Source organism: Choloepus didactylus, chromosome X, assembly GCF_015220235.1.
Source record: "Choloepus didactylus isolate mChoDid1 chromosome X, mChoDid1.pri, whole genome shotgun sequence".
Lineage (NCBI taxonomy): Eukaryota > Metazoa > Chordata > Mammalia > Pilosa > Megalonychidae > Choloepus > Choloepus didactylus.
This window is the reverse complement of record NC_051334.1, coordinates 96,183,371-96,199,470: the sequence shown is the minus strand read 5'-3', so window position 1 is coordinate 96,199,470 and position 16,100 is coordinate 96,183,371. Positions and strand designations below refer to the sequence as shown.

Genomic DNA, 16,100 nt, shown 5'->3' with positions numbered 1-16,100 from the left:
ACAAATCAACAGGGCATGAACCAACCAGGCATGAGCCAAGCAGGTACGAGTTTACCTGGTACAAACCAACCGGACATGAACCAACCAGGAACAAGCTTACCAGACAAGACCTCACCGAGTATAAAACACCCAGGCATAGGCCAACCAGGCATGAACCAACACGGCATGAAACAACCAGGCACGAGACAACCAGGCATAAAACAACCAGGCACGAGACAAACAGGCATGAACCAACCAGGCACAAACCTACCCATCAGGAAACAACCAGGGTTGAAACAATCAGGCATGATCCAATCAGACATGAATTCTTTCCGAGTGAGACCTGCGGAGGCTCGGGACTGCCCTGAAATCTTGCGCTTGATTAAAGTAAGCATGTCTCTCCTTTATTCTGTGGAGCTTCATGGCATTAGTTAGGGTTCAAAGAGAGTAACGGAGGCATCGGCGGGGTTTGAATCCTGGCTCTGCTAATTACCACCAGTGTATATAACCTCCTGGAAGTTACTTAACTTCTTTAAATTTCATTTCTCTCATCTTTAAAAATCAAGATTATAGTAATCTCTCTCCAAAAGATTGTTGTAATGATGCTACAGGATAAAATGATTGCACATAAATTGCTTACCACATAGTAGGGGCCTCAAAAAATCATGAGGGAAACCAATTCATGGAAATTTCAGGAACCAAATGTGTTGTTTCTTCTGGGGAAATTTTCACCTTCAGAGAGGATCTTAGATAAAAGGATTGCTTAATTCAAATAAATTATCTGCCAATGATAGAATTTCAGGTACGAATTGCTAATATTTTGGGATAGGGAATCTTGTTGCTTCTCAGACCACAGCTGCTTGTAGAATCTGATGATTCTCTGACAGAAAACAATATTCATAACCAACATATTTTTCATACAATTTCAGAGTTCCTTGATCTCTGAAACCCATCCAGACACTCCCCAGGGATTCCAATGATCCAGGTTAAATATTTCTGATGTAAATATTTACTTTAATGACATCATGGAAATCATTTCCAGTACAGTAAAGGGGACAGTACAATAGTCATGGTTACTGTAGTGAAGTTCTGTAGCATTGAAGGCAATCATTTATGTGGTGCAAAGCCTAAACAAATCTATATTAAAGCAGTAGCCCAGATTCTTAATGGAGTAAGTACATGGTTGGGACAAGGCACACACTATAGATATGGAAACCTTATAATAGAGATTCGCAATGAAAATGTTTCCATCTGCTCACCAATATTCTGCCATGTCTAAATCAGGTCAAGGCTGTGTTTTCTTTGATTGGAGAATGCGTTTTAATCACCAAAACAAAATGCCAGAAGTTTTCTAGTGAAATACAACTGTTGAAATGATGCTAGGTTTTGTTATAGATCTGAAAACTGAGTTATACTTTCTCTCATGGCTTCAATTCTACTACATACCAACAAGTTCTAAGTCATTTCTCCAACCTGGCATTAATTTGCATGATTAGATCATCAATCAAGCTACTACGCCCATTATAATTATGTTAATTATTGCAGACCCACATTTTTCCAGGTGGTAGAAAATAATTTAAGAGAATTTTTTTGTAACTCTAGTATTTGACACCTGGTTGGCAATTAATAAATTTATTATTGAATTACAGTGAGCCTCTACCTGGACAAACTTAACTTTCCTAGCTTTCCAAACAATGTCCATTGCCATCAACACGGGAAAAATACAACACTGGACTCTCCCGCTGCAGTAAACCTATGTCTGTGGAGTTCCTGACCACATTTACATTTTAGTTTGTCTCATGTATGTGAAAATACACCTGAAGTTTCTTGGGAGTAATTTTAACTAGTATTCACTGTAGAAAAGTAATAGGAAAGCTAGATTACTTACTCAGCATCACAGACATGTATGTAATGATTAGTCAGCTTTGAGCTTTATGTTCTTCTTACATGTATTTGTCCTAACTCCTGCTCACTGCTAAGTTTGCAGAACATTTTCTCTTTGCAAAGGACTTTAATAGAGTTTGTCATCATGGTAATCCGTTAGCTGAATATATTGCAAGTTTTTTTTTTTTTTAAATTGTAACATGTATAATGTAAAATTTGCCATTTTAACCATTTTATGTGTACAATTCAGTGGCATTAATTACATTTAGTGTTGTGCTACCATCAACACCATCCATTACCAAAACTTTTCATCACCCAAAACAGAAACTTTGTACACATTAAGCAGTAACTCCCTTCTCTTCAGCCACTGGTAATCTTTAATCTACTTTGTCTTTATGAATTTGCTTATTCTAGATATGTCATATGAGTGAAATCATACACATTCCTATTGGGTCTTGTAGGTTTTATTTACTGACCTGCCACTAAAATTCTTCCAACTATCCTCTGTACACACCTGTTGTATCCTATTCAACCATCACACCACAGAATTATTTAGGGAACCCCAGATTTCAAAGCTAGACGGCCACAACTTCTTGTTCACAAGACTTTCCATCTAAAGCCTTTTATTATGGTGGTTCTCAAAGTGTGGCTCTGGACAACTGGTGAAGCACAGACAAGGGCTAAGTAGTATTAATATTTGATTTGTTTTCATTGTACAATGAATGCATATTAGGAGAAGGTCTATAAAGGATACAAACATTATTGGATTACATTCTCTGCCCTCAAGGAGCTTACAGTGTGTTAGGGGAGGTAAAGGTACAAAAAAGTCTTGCCCTCCCCATTTAATGCATTCTCTACACAGCAGCCAAAATGGTCAAAACTCCATTAGGCTTCTTGTTGAATTGGGAATAAAATCCAAATGTCTTACCGAGGATCTACATAATCCAATCCTTGCTGCCTTTATATATTTTGAAAGCCTTTTTCATTACAAATCTAATGCAATCTCAGTCAACATTCCCCAATTTTCACCTGGAAGAATGAACATGTGAGCATTTCTAGAAAAATTCCAAAAAGAAAAGTAATGAGGGAGGTGATCCCTACCATATATTATAAAAACTATAAATAATTAGAATTCTATGGTTGTGGAACAGAGTGGAGAGTCCAGAAGTTCTAAGTATATATATGTGAGAATTTAGTATATGATGAACAGGACATTTCAAGTCAGTGAATAAAAGATAGGTTATTCAATAAATGTGTTGGGACAATTGGTGGAAAAAATATAGGTGAATTCCACCTCATTTCTTACAGCAAAAAAATCCTAATCACTTATTAATATTAAGAACTTAAGAATAAAACAAGAGTGATTTTTTTTTAAATCTGGAAGTAGTAGGTAATGCCTTTTCAAGCATGAGATCTAAACCATAAAGGAAAGGATTAATTTGAATGTATAAAAAATGATGGTAAAAAGAAAAATACACAAAGTCTAAAATTAAATTGGGAAAGACATCTGACAGGCCCACACGAGACTCTTCTGTAAAGTCTATGAGCTTTATAATACACAGACTTTGTGATATCTACTTTATATGCTCAGAAACCCTTTTTGCTTAACTTTCCAGTTTCTAGGTGTATTCAAGGCTAGTTACTTGGATAACTAACCTTCATACGAGTGAAGTATCAACATAGTTAATCTTCTACGTATATTCTTCTGTTCTGTGTGCTGTTTTAAATTTTAATTTTTCTAGATGGCTCAGGTTATGTCCGACTCACTTTTAAAACTGCCAGGGACAATATCATACATAAATTAATGCTCAAAAAAAAACTCCATGATAGTTATTATTGCAAGAATTTGTTATTAAATCATAAAATGTAAGGAATTGGCTGCTTGTGAAAACATGCCAGATGCAGTGAAGTTAACAACGGGTAAAATGGTTTGTGGAATTTTCAGAGCTAGAAAAAGAAACATAACATAATGTTTGCACAGTACTGCTTGTACTTGGATATGTGGAAGCTGCTGTCTTTGGTACACAAAGATGATGTCATTAATAGTGCACTATATATAGGACATAAATTTGATAACCTTGCCAGGGAGCCACTATTTTATATTTTCCCTAATTTTTATTGTGAAATTGACATTTAACAAAGCTCTTACACATTTACAGCTGCAGTAGATCCCAACTAATTTTCAAAAATGTAGAATGAGAAGTGCTATTCAAAAAAAAGGCATAATTTAACACCCACTATGTTGGTATTAGCTAAACAGGATGCAATAAAATAAAGTAAAAGTAAAAATAAAGTGACCCAAAATATTTTCAAGACATTTATTACATTTTGATAGCTAGCAGTATTAATAAATTAGGCTAATGTTTTATGTTGAATTAAAACTTTTTAGGCAGAAAAGATGAAGACTAAGAGGAAAGATAAAGTTTGTAAAATTACAAATGGCAAAGACTAGGTAAAGAGAGATATCTACTAAATCCTAGAATATTGTATGATGAAGGACAACTCCTTGAAGCTGAATACTTCAGAAAACATGTAATACAATTAGAACATTCTATCAAGGAGATAAATGGTTTCACAATAATACCAATAATAATTGCTCTACTCTTACCTGTCTAGTAATATAAACTTTTTGACATACTGGATGTGAATTGTTATTTCAGATTTACTCAGGGATGGCTTTGGGGACAACCCTCTTTTCTACTGCCTGATTGCAGAAGTACACAATCAACATAAACCATTAGGTAAAGTAAATCTTCCTTCTCCAATTTAATCTGGAGTGTAACTTCTCTACTGTGAAAACAAAGTACAGTTTGATAACATAAAATAACTGTTAAGCAGAGAAGAAGAGTATAAACCTAGTTTAGTTTTTTAAAAAAGAAAGTGTGTGGCATGTACTTATACATTTGTATATGCATAGAAAAAGTTTGGAAGAATATACTCCACACTGATAAGAGGGCTTATCTATTGAATGTTGTATAAGGAACTTATACCTTCTATATTACACATCCCTGAATTGTTTGAAATTTTGTCCATTGAGCATTTATTACTACAATAGTTTAAAAAACCAAAAATATTCCAATTTTTTTCAGAAAAAAACCTTTGTAAGATTCAAAGCATTAACTGCTTTCTCTTTGTACACCTCTTCCCTTTTCCTAGGCATAGTGACCGTTGGATTGGCCATGTACTACTTTACATATGACCCCTGGATTGGCAAGTTACTTTACCTAGAGGACTTTTATGTCATACAAGCTTACCGAAGTCAAACTACACTTAAAATATTATTTATAAATACTTTAAAAATGAAAATGGTATATTTTAATTTAAGGAGTAGAGATAGAGTTTTAGTATAAATATGGTGTTTAAAGTTTGTTTATGTAACTCATTTCTGTTTCATGAAACTGATCACTATCCTAGTTGTTCTTCCACATGGTAAAGACCTAATCACAGATTGCAAAAATATTTTCTTATTAGTTTATTAGGACTTGAATAAGCCAAACTACTATAGCTATACTTTTACCTTTAAAAATGGATAAGAAATACAATGCTATGCTAAGGTGATAGATACGGAGACGCATTTTCTCTTCACTGATCTTTAAAATAAATGCCAAACTTTTCCCCACTATATTTGAAATCAAATTTCATTTAGGAAAAAAAGAGATAACATTCATGAGATGTCTTGATACAAGATATTAAGAATATATAACAGAGGCGGGGCAAGATGGTGGACTGGTGAGCTGTATGTTTTAGTTACTCCTCCAGGAAAGCAGGTAGAAAGCCAGGAACTGCGTGGACTGGACACCACAGAGCAATCTGACTTTGGGCATACTTCATACAACACTCATGAAAATGTCGAACTGCTGAGATCAGTGAAATCTGTAAGTTTTTGCGGCCAGGGGACCCACGCCCCTCCCTGCCAGGCTCAGTCCCGGGGGAGGAGGGGCTGTCAGCTCCGGGAAGGAGAAGGGAGAACTGCAGTGGCAGCCCTTATCGGAAACTCATTCTACTGATCCAAACTCCAACCATAGATAGACTGAGACCAGACACCAGAGAATCTGAGAGCAGCCAGCCCAGCAGAGAGGAGACAGGCATAGAAAAAAAAAAAAAAAACAACACGAAAAACTCCAAAATAAAAGCAGAGGATTTTTGGAGTTCTGGTGAACACAGAAAGGGGAAGGGCGGAGCTCAGGCCTTGAGGCGCATATGCAAATCCCGAAGAAAAGCTGATCTCTCTGCCCTGTGGACCTTTCCTTAATGGCCCTGGTTGCTTTGTCTATTAGCATTTCAATAACCCATTAGATCTCTGAGGAGGGCCCTTTTTTTTTTTTTTTTTTAATCCTTTTTTCTTTTTCTAAAACAACTACTCTAAGAAGCCCAATACAGAAAGCTTCAAAGACTTTCAATTTGGGCACGTCAAGTCAAGAGCAGAACTAGGAGAGCTCTGAGACAAAAGGCAATAATCCAGTGGCTGAGAAAATTCACCAAACACCACAACTTCCCAAGAAAAGGGGGGTGTCCGCTCACAGCCATCATCCTGGTGGACAGGAAACACTCCTGCCCGTTGCCAGCCCCATAGCCCAGAGCTGCCCCAGACAACCCAGTGTGACGGAAGTGCTTCAAATAACAGGCACACACCACAAAACTGGGCGTGGACATTAGCCTTCCCTGCAACCTCAGCTGATTGTCCCAGAGTTGGGAAGGTGGAGCAGTGTGAATTAACAAAGCCCCACTCAGCCATCATTTGAGCAGACTGGGAGCCTCCCTACACAGCCCAGCAGCCCAGAACTGCCCTGGGGGGACGGCACTCACCTGTGACATAGCACAGTCATCCCTCAACAGAGGACCCAGGGTGCACAGCCTGGAAGAGGGGCCCACTTGCAAGTCTCAGGAGCCATATGCCAATACCAAGGACTTGTGGGTCAGTGGCAGAGACAAACTGTGGCAGGACTGAACTGAAGGATTAGACTATTGCAGCAGCTTTAAAACTCTAGGATCACCAGGGAGATTTGATTGTTAGGGCCACCCCCCCTCCCCGACTGCCCAGAAACACGCCCCACATACAGGGCAGGCAACACCAACTACACACGCAAGCTTGGTACACCAATTGGGCCCCACAAGACTCACTCCCCCACTCACCAAAAAGGCTAAGCAGGGGAGAGCTGGCTTGTGGAGAACGGGTGGCTCGTGGACGCCACCTGCTGGTTGGTTGGAGAAAGTGTACTCCACGAAGCTGTAGATCTGATAAATTAGAGATAAGGACTTCAATAGGTCTACAAACCCTAAAAGAACCCTATCAAGTTCAGCAAATGCCACGAGGCCAAAAATAACAGAAAATTATAAAGCATATGAAAAAACCAGACGATATGGATAACCCAAGCCCAAGCACCCAAATCAAAAGGCCAGAAGAGACACAGCACCTAGAGCAGCTACTCAAAGAACTAAAGATGAACAATGAGACCATAGTACGGGATATAAAGGAAATCAAGAAGACTCTAGAAGAGCATAAAGAAGACATTGCAAGACTAAATAAAAAAATGGATGATCTTATGGAAATTAAAGAAACTGTTGACCAAATTAAAAAGATTCTGGACACTCATAGTACAAGACTAGAGGAAGTTGAACAACGAATCAGTGACCTCGAAGATGACAGAATGGAAAATGAAAGCATAAAAGAAAGAATGGGGAAAAAAATTGAAAAAATCGAAATGGACCTCAGGGATATGATAGATAATATGAAACGTCCAAATATAAGACTCATTGGTGTCCCAGAAGGGGAAGAAAAGGGTAAAGGTCTAGGAAGAGTATTCAAAGAAATTGTTGGGGAAAACTTCCCAAATCTTCTAAACAACATGAATACAGAAATCATAAATGCTCAGCGAACTCCAAATAGAATAAATCCAAATAAACCCACTCCAAGACATATTCTGATCACACTGTCAAACACAGAAGAGAAGGAGCAAGTTCTGAAAGCAGCAAGAGAAAAGCAATTCACCACATACAAAGGAAACAGCATAAGACTAAGTAGTGACTACTCAGCAGCCACCATGGAGGCAAGAAGGCAGTGGCATGATATATTTAAAATTCTGAGTGAGAAAAATTTCCAGCCAAGAATACTTTATCCAGCAAAGCTCTCCTTCAAATTTCAGGGAGAGCTTAAATTTTTCACAGACAAACAAATGCTGAGAGAATTTGCTAACAAGAGACCTGCCCTACTGGAGATACTAAAAGGAGCCCTACAGACAGAGAAACAAAGACAGGACAGACAGACTTGGAGAAAGGTTCAGTACTAAAGAGATTCGGTATGGGTACAATAAAGGATATTAATAGAGAGAGGGAAAAATATGGCAAACATAAACCAAAGGATAAGATGGCCGATTCAAGAAATACCTTCACGGTTATAACGTTGAATGTAAATGGATTAAACTCCCCAATTAAAAGATATAGATTCGCAGAATGGATCCAAAAAAAATGAATCATCAATATGTTGCATACAAGAGACTCATCTTAGACACAGGGACACAAAGAAACTGAAAGTGAAAGGATGGAAAAAAATATTTCATGCAAGCTACAGCCAAAAGAAAGCAGGTATAGCAATATTCATCTCAGATAAAATAGACTTCAAATGCAGGGATGTTTTGAGAGACAAAGAAGGCCACTACATACTAATAAAAGGGGCAATTCAGCAAGAAGAAATAACAATCGTAAATGTCTATGCACCCAATCAAGGTGCCACAAAATACATGAGAGAAACACTGGCAAAACTAAAGGAAGCAATTGATGTTTCCACAATAATTGTGGGAGACTTCAACACATCACTCTCTCCTATAGATAGATCAACCAGACAGAAGACCAATAAGGAAATTGAAAACCTAAACAATCTGCTAAATGAATTAGATTTAACAGACATATACAGGACATCACATCCCAAATCACCAGGATACACATACTTTTCTCGTGCTCATGGAACTTTCTCCAGAATAGATCATATACTGGGACATAAAACAAGCCTCAATAAATTTAAAAAGATTGAAATTATTCAAAGCACATTCTTTGACCACAATGGAATACAATTAGAAGTCAATAACCATCAGAGACTTAGAAAATTCACAAATACCTGGAGGTTAAACAACAAACTCCTAAACAATCAGTGGGTTAAAGAAGAAATAGCAAGAGAAATTGCTAAATATATAGAGACGAATGAAAATGAGAACACAACATACCAAAATCTATGGGATGCAGCAAAAGCAGTGTTAAGGGGGAAATTTATAGCACTAAACGCATATATTAAAAAGGAAGAAAGAGCCAAAATCAAAGAACTAATGGATCAACTGAAGAAGCTAGAAAATGAACGGCAAACCAATCCTAAACCAAGTACAAGAAAAGAAATAACAAGGATTAAAGCAGAAATAAATGACATAGAGAACAAAAAAACAATAGAGAGGATAAATATCACCAAAAGTTGGTTCTTTGAGAAGATCAACAAGATTGACAAGCCCCTAGCTAGACTGACAAAATCAAAAAGAGAGAAGACCCATATAAACAAAATAATGAATGAAAAAGGTGACATAACTGCAGATCCTGAAGAAATTAAAAAAATTATAAGAGGATACTATGAACAACTGTATGGCAACAAACTGGATAATGTAGAGGAAATGGACAATTTCCTGGAAACATATGAACAACCTAGACTGACCAGAGAAGAAATAGAAGACCTCAACCAACCCATCACAAGCAAAGAGATCCAATCAGTCATCAAAAATCTTCCCACAAATAAATGCCCAGGGCCAGATGGCTTCACAGGGGAATTCTACCAAACTTTCCAGAAAGAACTGACACCAATCTTACTCAAACTCTTTCAAAACATTGAAGAAAATGGAACACTACCTAACTCATTTTATGAAGCTAACATCAATCTAATACCAAAACCAGGCAAAGATGCTACAAAAAAGGAAAACTACCGGCCAATCTCCCTAATGAATATAGATGCAAAAATCCTCAACAAAATACTTGCAAATCGAATCCAAAGACACATAAAAAAAATCATACACCATGACCAAGTGGGGTTCATTCCAGGCATGCAAGGATGGTTCAACATAAGAAAAACAATCAATGTATTACAACACATTAAAAACTCGAAAGGGAAAAATCAATTGATCATCTCAATAGATGCTGAAAAAGCATTTGACAAAATCCAACATCCCTTTTTGATAAAAACACTTCAAAAGGTAGGAATTGAAGGAAACTTCCTCAACATGATAAAGAGCATATATGAAAAACCCACAGCCAGCATAGTACTCAATGGTGAGAGACTGAAAGCCTTCCCTCTAAGATCAGGAACAAGACAAGGATGCCCGCTGTCACCACTGTTATTCAACATTGTGCTGGAAGTGCTAGCCAGGGCAATCCGGCAAGACAAAGAAATAAAAGGCATCCAAATTGGAAAAGAAGAAGTAAAACTGTCATTGTTTGCAGATGATATGATCTTATATCTAGAAAACCCTGAGAAATCGACGATACAGCTACTAGAGCTAATAAACAAATTTAGCAAAGTAGCAGGATACAAGGTTAATGCACATAAGTCAGTAATGTTTCTATATGCTAGAAATGAACAAACTGAAGAGACACTCAAGAAAAAGATACCATTTTCAATAGCAACTAAAAAAATCAAGTACCTAGGAATAAACTTAACCAAAGATGTAAAAGACCTATACAAAGAAAACTACATAACTCTACTAAAAGAAATAGAAGGGGACCTTAAAAGATGGAAAAATATTCCATGTTCATGGATAGGAAGGCTAAATGTCATTAAGATGTCAATTCTACCCAAACTCATCTACAGATTCAATGCAATCCCAATCAAAATTCCAACAACCTACTTTGCAGACTTGGAAAAGCTAGTTATCAAATTTATTTGGAAAGGGAAGATGTCTTGAATTGCTAAAGACACTCTAAAAAAGAAAAACGAAGTGGGAGGACTTACACTCCCTGACTTTGAAGCTTATTATAAAGCCACAGTTGCCAAAACAGCATGGTACTGGCACAAAGATAGACATATAGATCAATGGAATCGAATTGAGAACTCAGAGATAGACCCTCAGATCTATGGCCGACTGATCTTTGATAAGGCTCCCAAAGTCACTGAACTGAGCCATAACGGTCTTTTCAACAAATGGGGCTGGGACAGTTGGATATCCATATCCAAAAGAATGAAAGAGGACCCCTACCTCACCCCCTACACAAAAATTAACTCAAAATGGACCAAAGATCTCAATATAAAAGAAAGTACCATAAAACTCCTGGAAGATAATGTAGGAAATCATCTTCAAGACCTTGTATTAGGCGGCCACTTCCTAGACTTTACACCCAAAGCACAAGCAACAAAAGAGAAAATAGATAAATGGGAACTCCTCAAGCTTAGAAGTTTCTGCACCTCAAAGGAATTTCTCAAAAAGGTAAAGAGGCAGCCAACTCAATGGGAAAAAATTTTTGGAAACCATGTATCTGACAAAACACTGATATCTTGCATATACAAAGAAATCCTGCAACTCAATGACAATAGTACAGACAGCCCAATTATAAAATGGGCAAAAGATATGAAAAGACAGTTCTCTGAAGAGGAAATACAAATGGCCAAGAAACACATGAAAAAATGTTCAGCTTCACTAGCTATTAGAGAGATGCAAATTAAGACCACAATGAGATACCATCTAACACCGGTTAGAATGGCTGCCATTAAACAAACAGGAAACTACAAATGCTGGAGGGGATGTGGAGAAACTGGGACTCTTATTCATTGTTGGTGGGACTGTATAATGGTTCAGCCACTCTGGAAGTCAGTCTGGCAGTTCCTTAGAAAACTAGATATAGAGCTACCATTCGATCCAGCGATTGCACTTCTCGGTATATACCCGGAAGATCGGAAAGCAGTGACACGAACAGATATCTGCACGCCAATGTTCATAGCAGCATTATTCACAATTGCCAAGAGATGGAAACAACCCAAATGTCCTTCAACAGATGAGTGGATAAATAAAATGTGGTATATACACACGATGGAATACTACACGGCAGTAAGAAGGAACGATCTGGTGAAACATATGACAACATGGATGAACCTTGAAGACATAATGCTGAGCGAAATAAGCCAGGCACAAAAAGAGAAATATTACATGCTACCACTAATGTGAACTTTGAAAAATGTAAAACAAATGGTTTATAATGTAGAATGTAGGGGAACTAGCAGTAGAGAGCAATTAAGGAAGGGGGAACAGTGGTCCAGGAAGAACAGATAGGCTGTTTGGCGTTCTGGGGATGCCCAGAAATGACTATGGTCTGTTGGATTCTGATGGATGTGGTAGGAACAAGTTCACAGAAATGTTGCTATATTATGTAACTTTCTTGGGGTAAAGTAGGAACATGTTGGAAGTTAAGCAGTTATCTTAGGTTAGTTGTCTTTTTCTTACTCCCTTGTTATGGTCTCTTTGAAATGTTCTTTTATTGTATGTTTGTTTTCTTTTTAACTTTTTTTTTATACAGTTGATTTAAAAAAGAGGGGAAAGTTAAAAAAAAAAAAAAAAAGAAAGAAAAACAAGGAAAAAAAAAAAGATGTAGTGCCCCCTTGAGGAGCCTGTGGAGAGTGCAGGGGTATTCGCCTAACCCACCTCCATGGTTGCTGGCATGACCACAGACATAGGGGACTGGTGGTTTGATGGGTTGAGCCCTCTACCATAAGTTTTACCCTTGGGAAGACGGTTGCTGCAAAGGAGAGGCTAGGCCTCCCTATGTTTGTGCCTGAGAGTCTCCTCCTGAATGCCTCTTTGTTGCTCAGATGTGGCCCTCTCTCTCTGGCTAAGCCAACTTGAAAGGTGAAATCACTGCCCTCCCCCCTACGTGGGATCGGACACCCAGGGGAGTGAATCTCCCTGGCAACGTGGAATATGACTCCCGGGGAGGAATGTAGACCCGGCATCGTGGGACGGAGAACATCTTCTTGACCAAAAGGGGGATGTGAAAGGAAATGAAATAAGCTTCAGTGGCAGAGAGATCCCAAAACGAGCCGAGAGGTCACTCTGGAGGGCACTCTTACGCACACTTTAGACAACCCTTTTTAGGTTCTAAAGAATTGGGGTAGCTGGTGGTGGATACCTGAAACTACCAAACTACTACCCAGAACCCATGAATCTCGAAGACAGTTGTATAAAAATGTAGCTTATGAGGGGTGACAATGGGATTGGGAAAGCCATAAGGACCACACTCCACTTTGTCTAGTTTATGGATGGATGAGTAGAAAAATAGGGGAAGGAAACAAACAGACAAAGGTACCCAGTGTTCTTTTTTACTTCAATTGCTCTTTTTCACTCTAACTATTATTTTTGTTATTTTTGTGTGTGTGCTAATGAAGGTGTCAGGGATTGATTTAGGTGATGAATGTACAACTATGTAATGGTACTGTAAACAATCGAAAGTACGATTTGTTTTGTATGACTGCGTGGTATGTGAATATATCTCAATAAAATGATGATTAAAAAAAAAAAGAATATTTAACAACTAGAAACAGGGTTCTTATCATTTATTTCTTTTAAACAAAAGCAAATAACTTGTTAATTGGGCTTTTTCATCTTACAGTTTTTATTTTGCATTATCTATTTAAAAGGTCTAGGTATTGGAGCAGAAATGCTAAAGAGGCTAAGTCAGGTATGTATTACAAATAGTATTGATATTCTATACATGTTCCTTTTTCATCATCAGATATTATTTTAACGGGGCATGAATTAGATAATTAATCTCATCATCTGAACATAACCTCTCAAAATACTTAACATTTTAATTCAAATTAAATTGGTTTCTCAAATCAGATACTGATATAGGTTATATTTGAGTAATATTTAATTAAAAACTGATTTCTACATAATCCACAACTATACTATACACTCTACTGCAAAGCAGAAGCAAGTATGAGGCAGATTAGAAGAAAATTTTACCAATAAAATAGGTCCACAGTTGGAAAATGCAAACTGTACACAATCAAAACTTTTGTGTATTTTGGAAATACACATGGGAACATATATATTTTTAGGTAAATTTTTCTGAAGCATAAAGAAAAAACAGTCAACTGGATTTATAGAAAAACCAATGAGTGGTCTTTGTAAATTGTTTTGGACTTATAAAGCAAGGGGTTTTAAAACTCGTAACAGTAGGGCTTTTTTTCTTTTTACAGCTCTAAAGAAGTCCAAGAGATAACTATTGAATTATTATTTGAACTTACTATGTGCACATACTGTCTTGCATATAGTAGACTTTTAATAAAATAAATGAGCTAATGAAGACTATACTTTCAAATAAAAGCCATCTTTGTTTTTAAACAGATAGCCATCAGAAGCCAATGTAACTGCATGCACTTTCTTGTCGTCATTTGGAACCAGGCTTCTATCGACTACTACACTCGTCGAGGGGCTTTAGACCTTTCCTCTGAGGAGGGCTGGCATTTGTTCAGGTTTGACAGAGAAGAACTCATGGACATGGCTGGGGAAGAGTGAAAGAGGACCTGTACTAACCTGTCCCATCATATGTTCCAACATTTCAATGTCACCTAAGTCCAACAGCAGTTTGACTTTGAATGTTATACAATACAGCAAGTGATCATAACACTCTGGTTTGAGCAGAAATTTTTTTACTGTGAAAGAGATTTTGCAGATACAGTTAACTCTCCCTAATCAGAACTCATATACTAATGGCTAGAACAGTGCTGATGACCCAAAAGAGAAGATAATTCAAAAATCACTTATATTTGACTTTGGATATTTTTTACATACCATATTTCACCAAATTTAAGATGCTTATCTTTTTCACATTTTAACATATCTGAAATTGGGATAAGTTCAATGATCAACTAGCATATTCTTTCTTAGAAGTAAATAAAATAAGTTTATCTTAGATTTAATGAAATATGGGTGTGTTTGCAAACTGATTTGAGGTAATAAAAACTCATTTCAAATACTGAAGACAAATTCTGAAGAGATAACTTGTGAAAAACTAGTAAGTGAATTGATTCCCCACCTTGAGAAGCTCAAGTATGCTGACTTTGTCCCAGAACTACAATCCATCTCTGAACATCTGTAGCTCTTTGATTGTAATTATATTTTGGCAGATACCACATGCAACACTATATTTGTATATATATTTCTGTCCTTCCTAGTAGAGTATAAGCCCTTTGGTGGAATTATTATCTTTGTATCCTGTGCTGTAACTGGACAGAAAATGTGCATTCCTACTATGTACCAGGTGTTATCATGGGCAAAGAGTCTACACAAAGATAATTGAGTCATACCCATAAGGAACCCGGTCATTGAAAAAATACTGATTTTAATAAATTGTGTGTGCTATTATAGCTATAGATACCAAGTGCAAGGGAACATAGAGCAGAGAACATCTAAATTCTACCTGAGATAACTGAGAAAGGTGACATTGGAATTGTGTTTAACAGATGGGTAGAAGGTTGGAATATGGAGCAAGATGAGACAGAAGAGCATTCTAAGAGGCACTAGCATAGGCAGAGAAAAAGAGGCATAAAAGAGCAAAGCATAAATGTTCAAGAAACAAGTGACCTGTCATCGTTAAAATATAGCATACATCAGCAGAAGGAAGACAGAATTTGAAAGGTGAGCTGGAATCAGATATGAAAGGTCTTGTATGTCATGCTAGGGAGTTTTTTTATATTCAATTTTATTGATATATATTCACATACCATACAGTCTCAAAGTGTACAATCAGTTGTTCACAGTACCATCATATAGTTGTGCATTCATCACCACAATCAAGTTTTGAACATTTTCATTACTCCAAAAAAAATGAAAATAAAAATAATAAAATTTAAAAAGAATACCCAAAATATTCCATCCCCCCATACCCCTCTATTATTCATTTAATTTTTGTCCCCATTTTTCTACTCAATACTAGGGAGTTTTGATTTGACATTACAGACAATGATAAGACCAAAGAGTTTAGAAAGACAACTATTTGGCAATAATATGACAGATGGGTTAGAAGAATAGGGTAACAAACACACTGTTAGCTCAGACTGAATACCAGTTCCCGACCTTTTATCCCTTGCCTTCCTCACTATAGGAAAAAAAAATAACATGATTCCATAATCTTCCTTAAGTGTGACTATATGTTATGCTCTGGTCAAGATTTAAGCAGAAATCTTTTAAGGGGGTCCTGGAAAGCATCTACTTTTCTAA

General features: G+C 37.0%; 1 protein-coding gene across 1 annotated transcript; it reads left to right on the top strand.

Moving 5' to 3' along the window:
- Positions 1-225: 225 nt before the first annotated feature.
- LOC119522861 (spermidine/spermine N(1)-acetyltransferase-like protein 1) lies at positions 226-14,396 on the top strand. Its single transcript, XM_037821547.1, has 6 exons — positions 226-366; positions 3,735-3,783; positions 4,524-4,604; positions 5,020-5,121; positions 13,514-13,554; positions 14,226-14,396. Exons 1-6 carry the CDS (start codon positions 226-228, stop codon positions 14,394-14,396), a joined length of 585 nt encoding a protein of 194 aa, XP_037677475.1.
- Positions 14,397-16,100: the final 1,704 nt, after the last annotated feature.

Excerpts from the sequence above, each read along its gene's own strand:
- LOC119522861 (XM_037821547.1), top strand. The coding sequence starts at position 226 with ATGAACCAACCAGGCACAAACCTACCCATCAGGAAACAACCAGGGTTG. Across the intron at positions 3,784-4,523 it reads TGCAGTGAAGTTAACAACGG|ATTTACTCAGGGATGGCTTT; the intron begins GTAAAATGGTTT and ends TTGTTATTTCAG. Across the intron at positions 4,605-5,019 it reads CAATCAACATAAACCATTAG|GCATAGTGACCGTTGGATTG; the intron begins GTAAAGTAAATC and ends CCCTTTTCCTAG.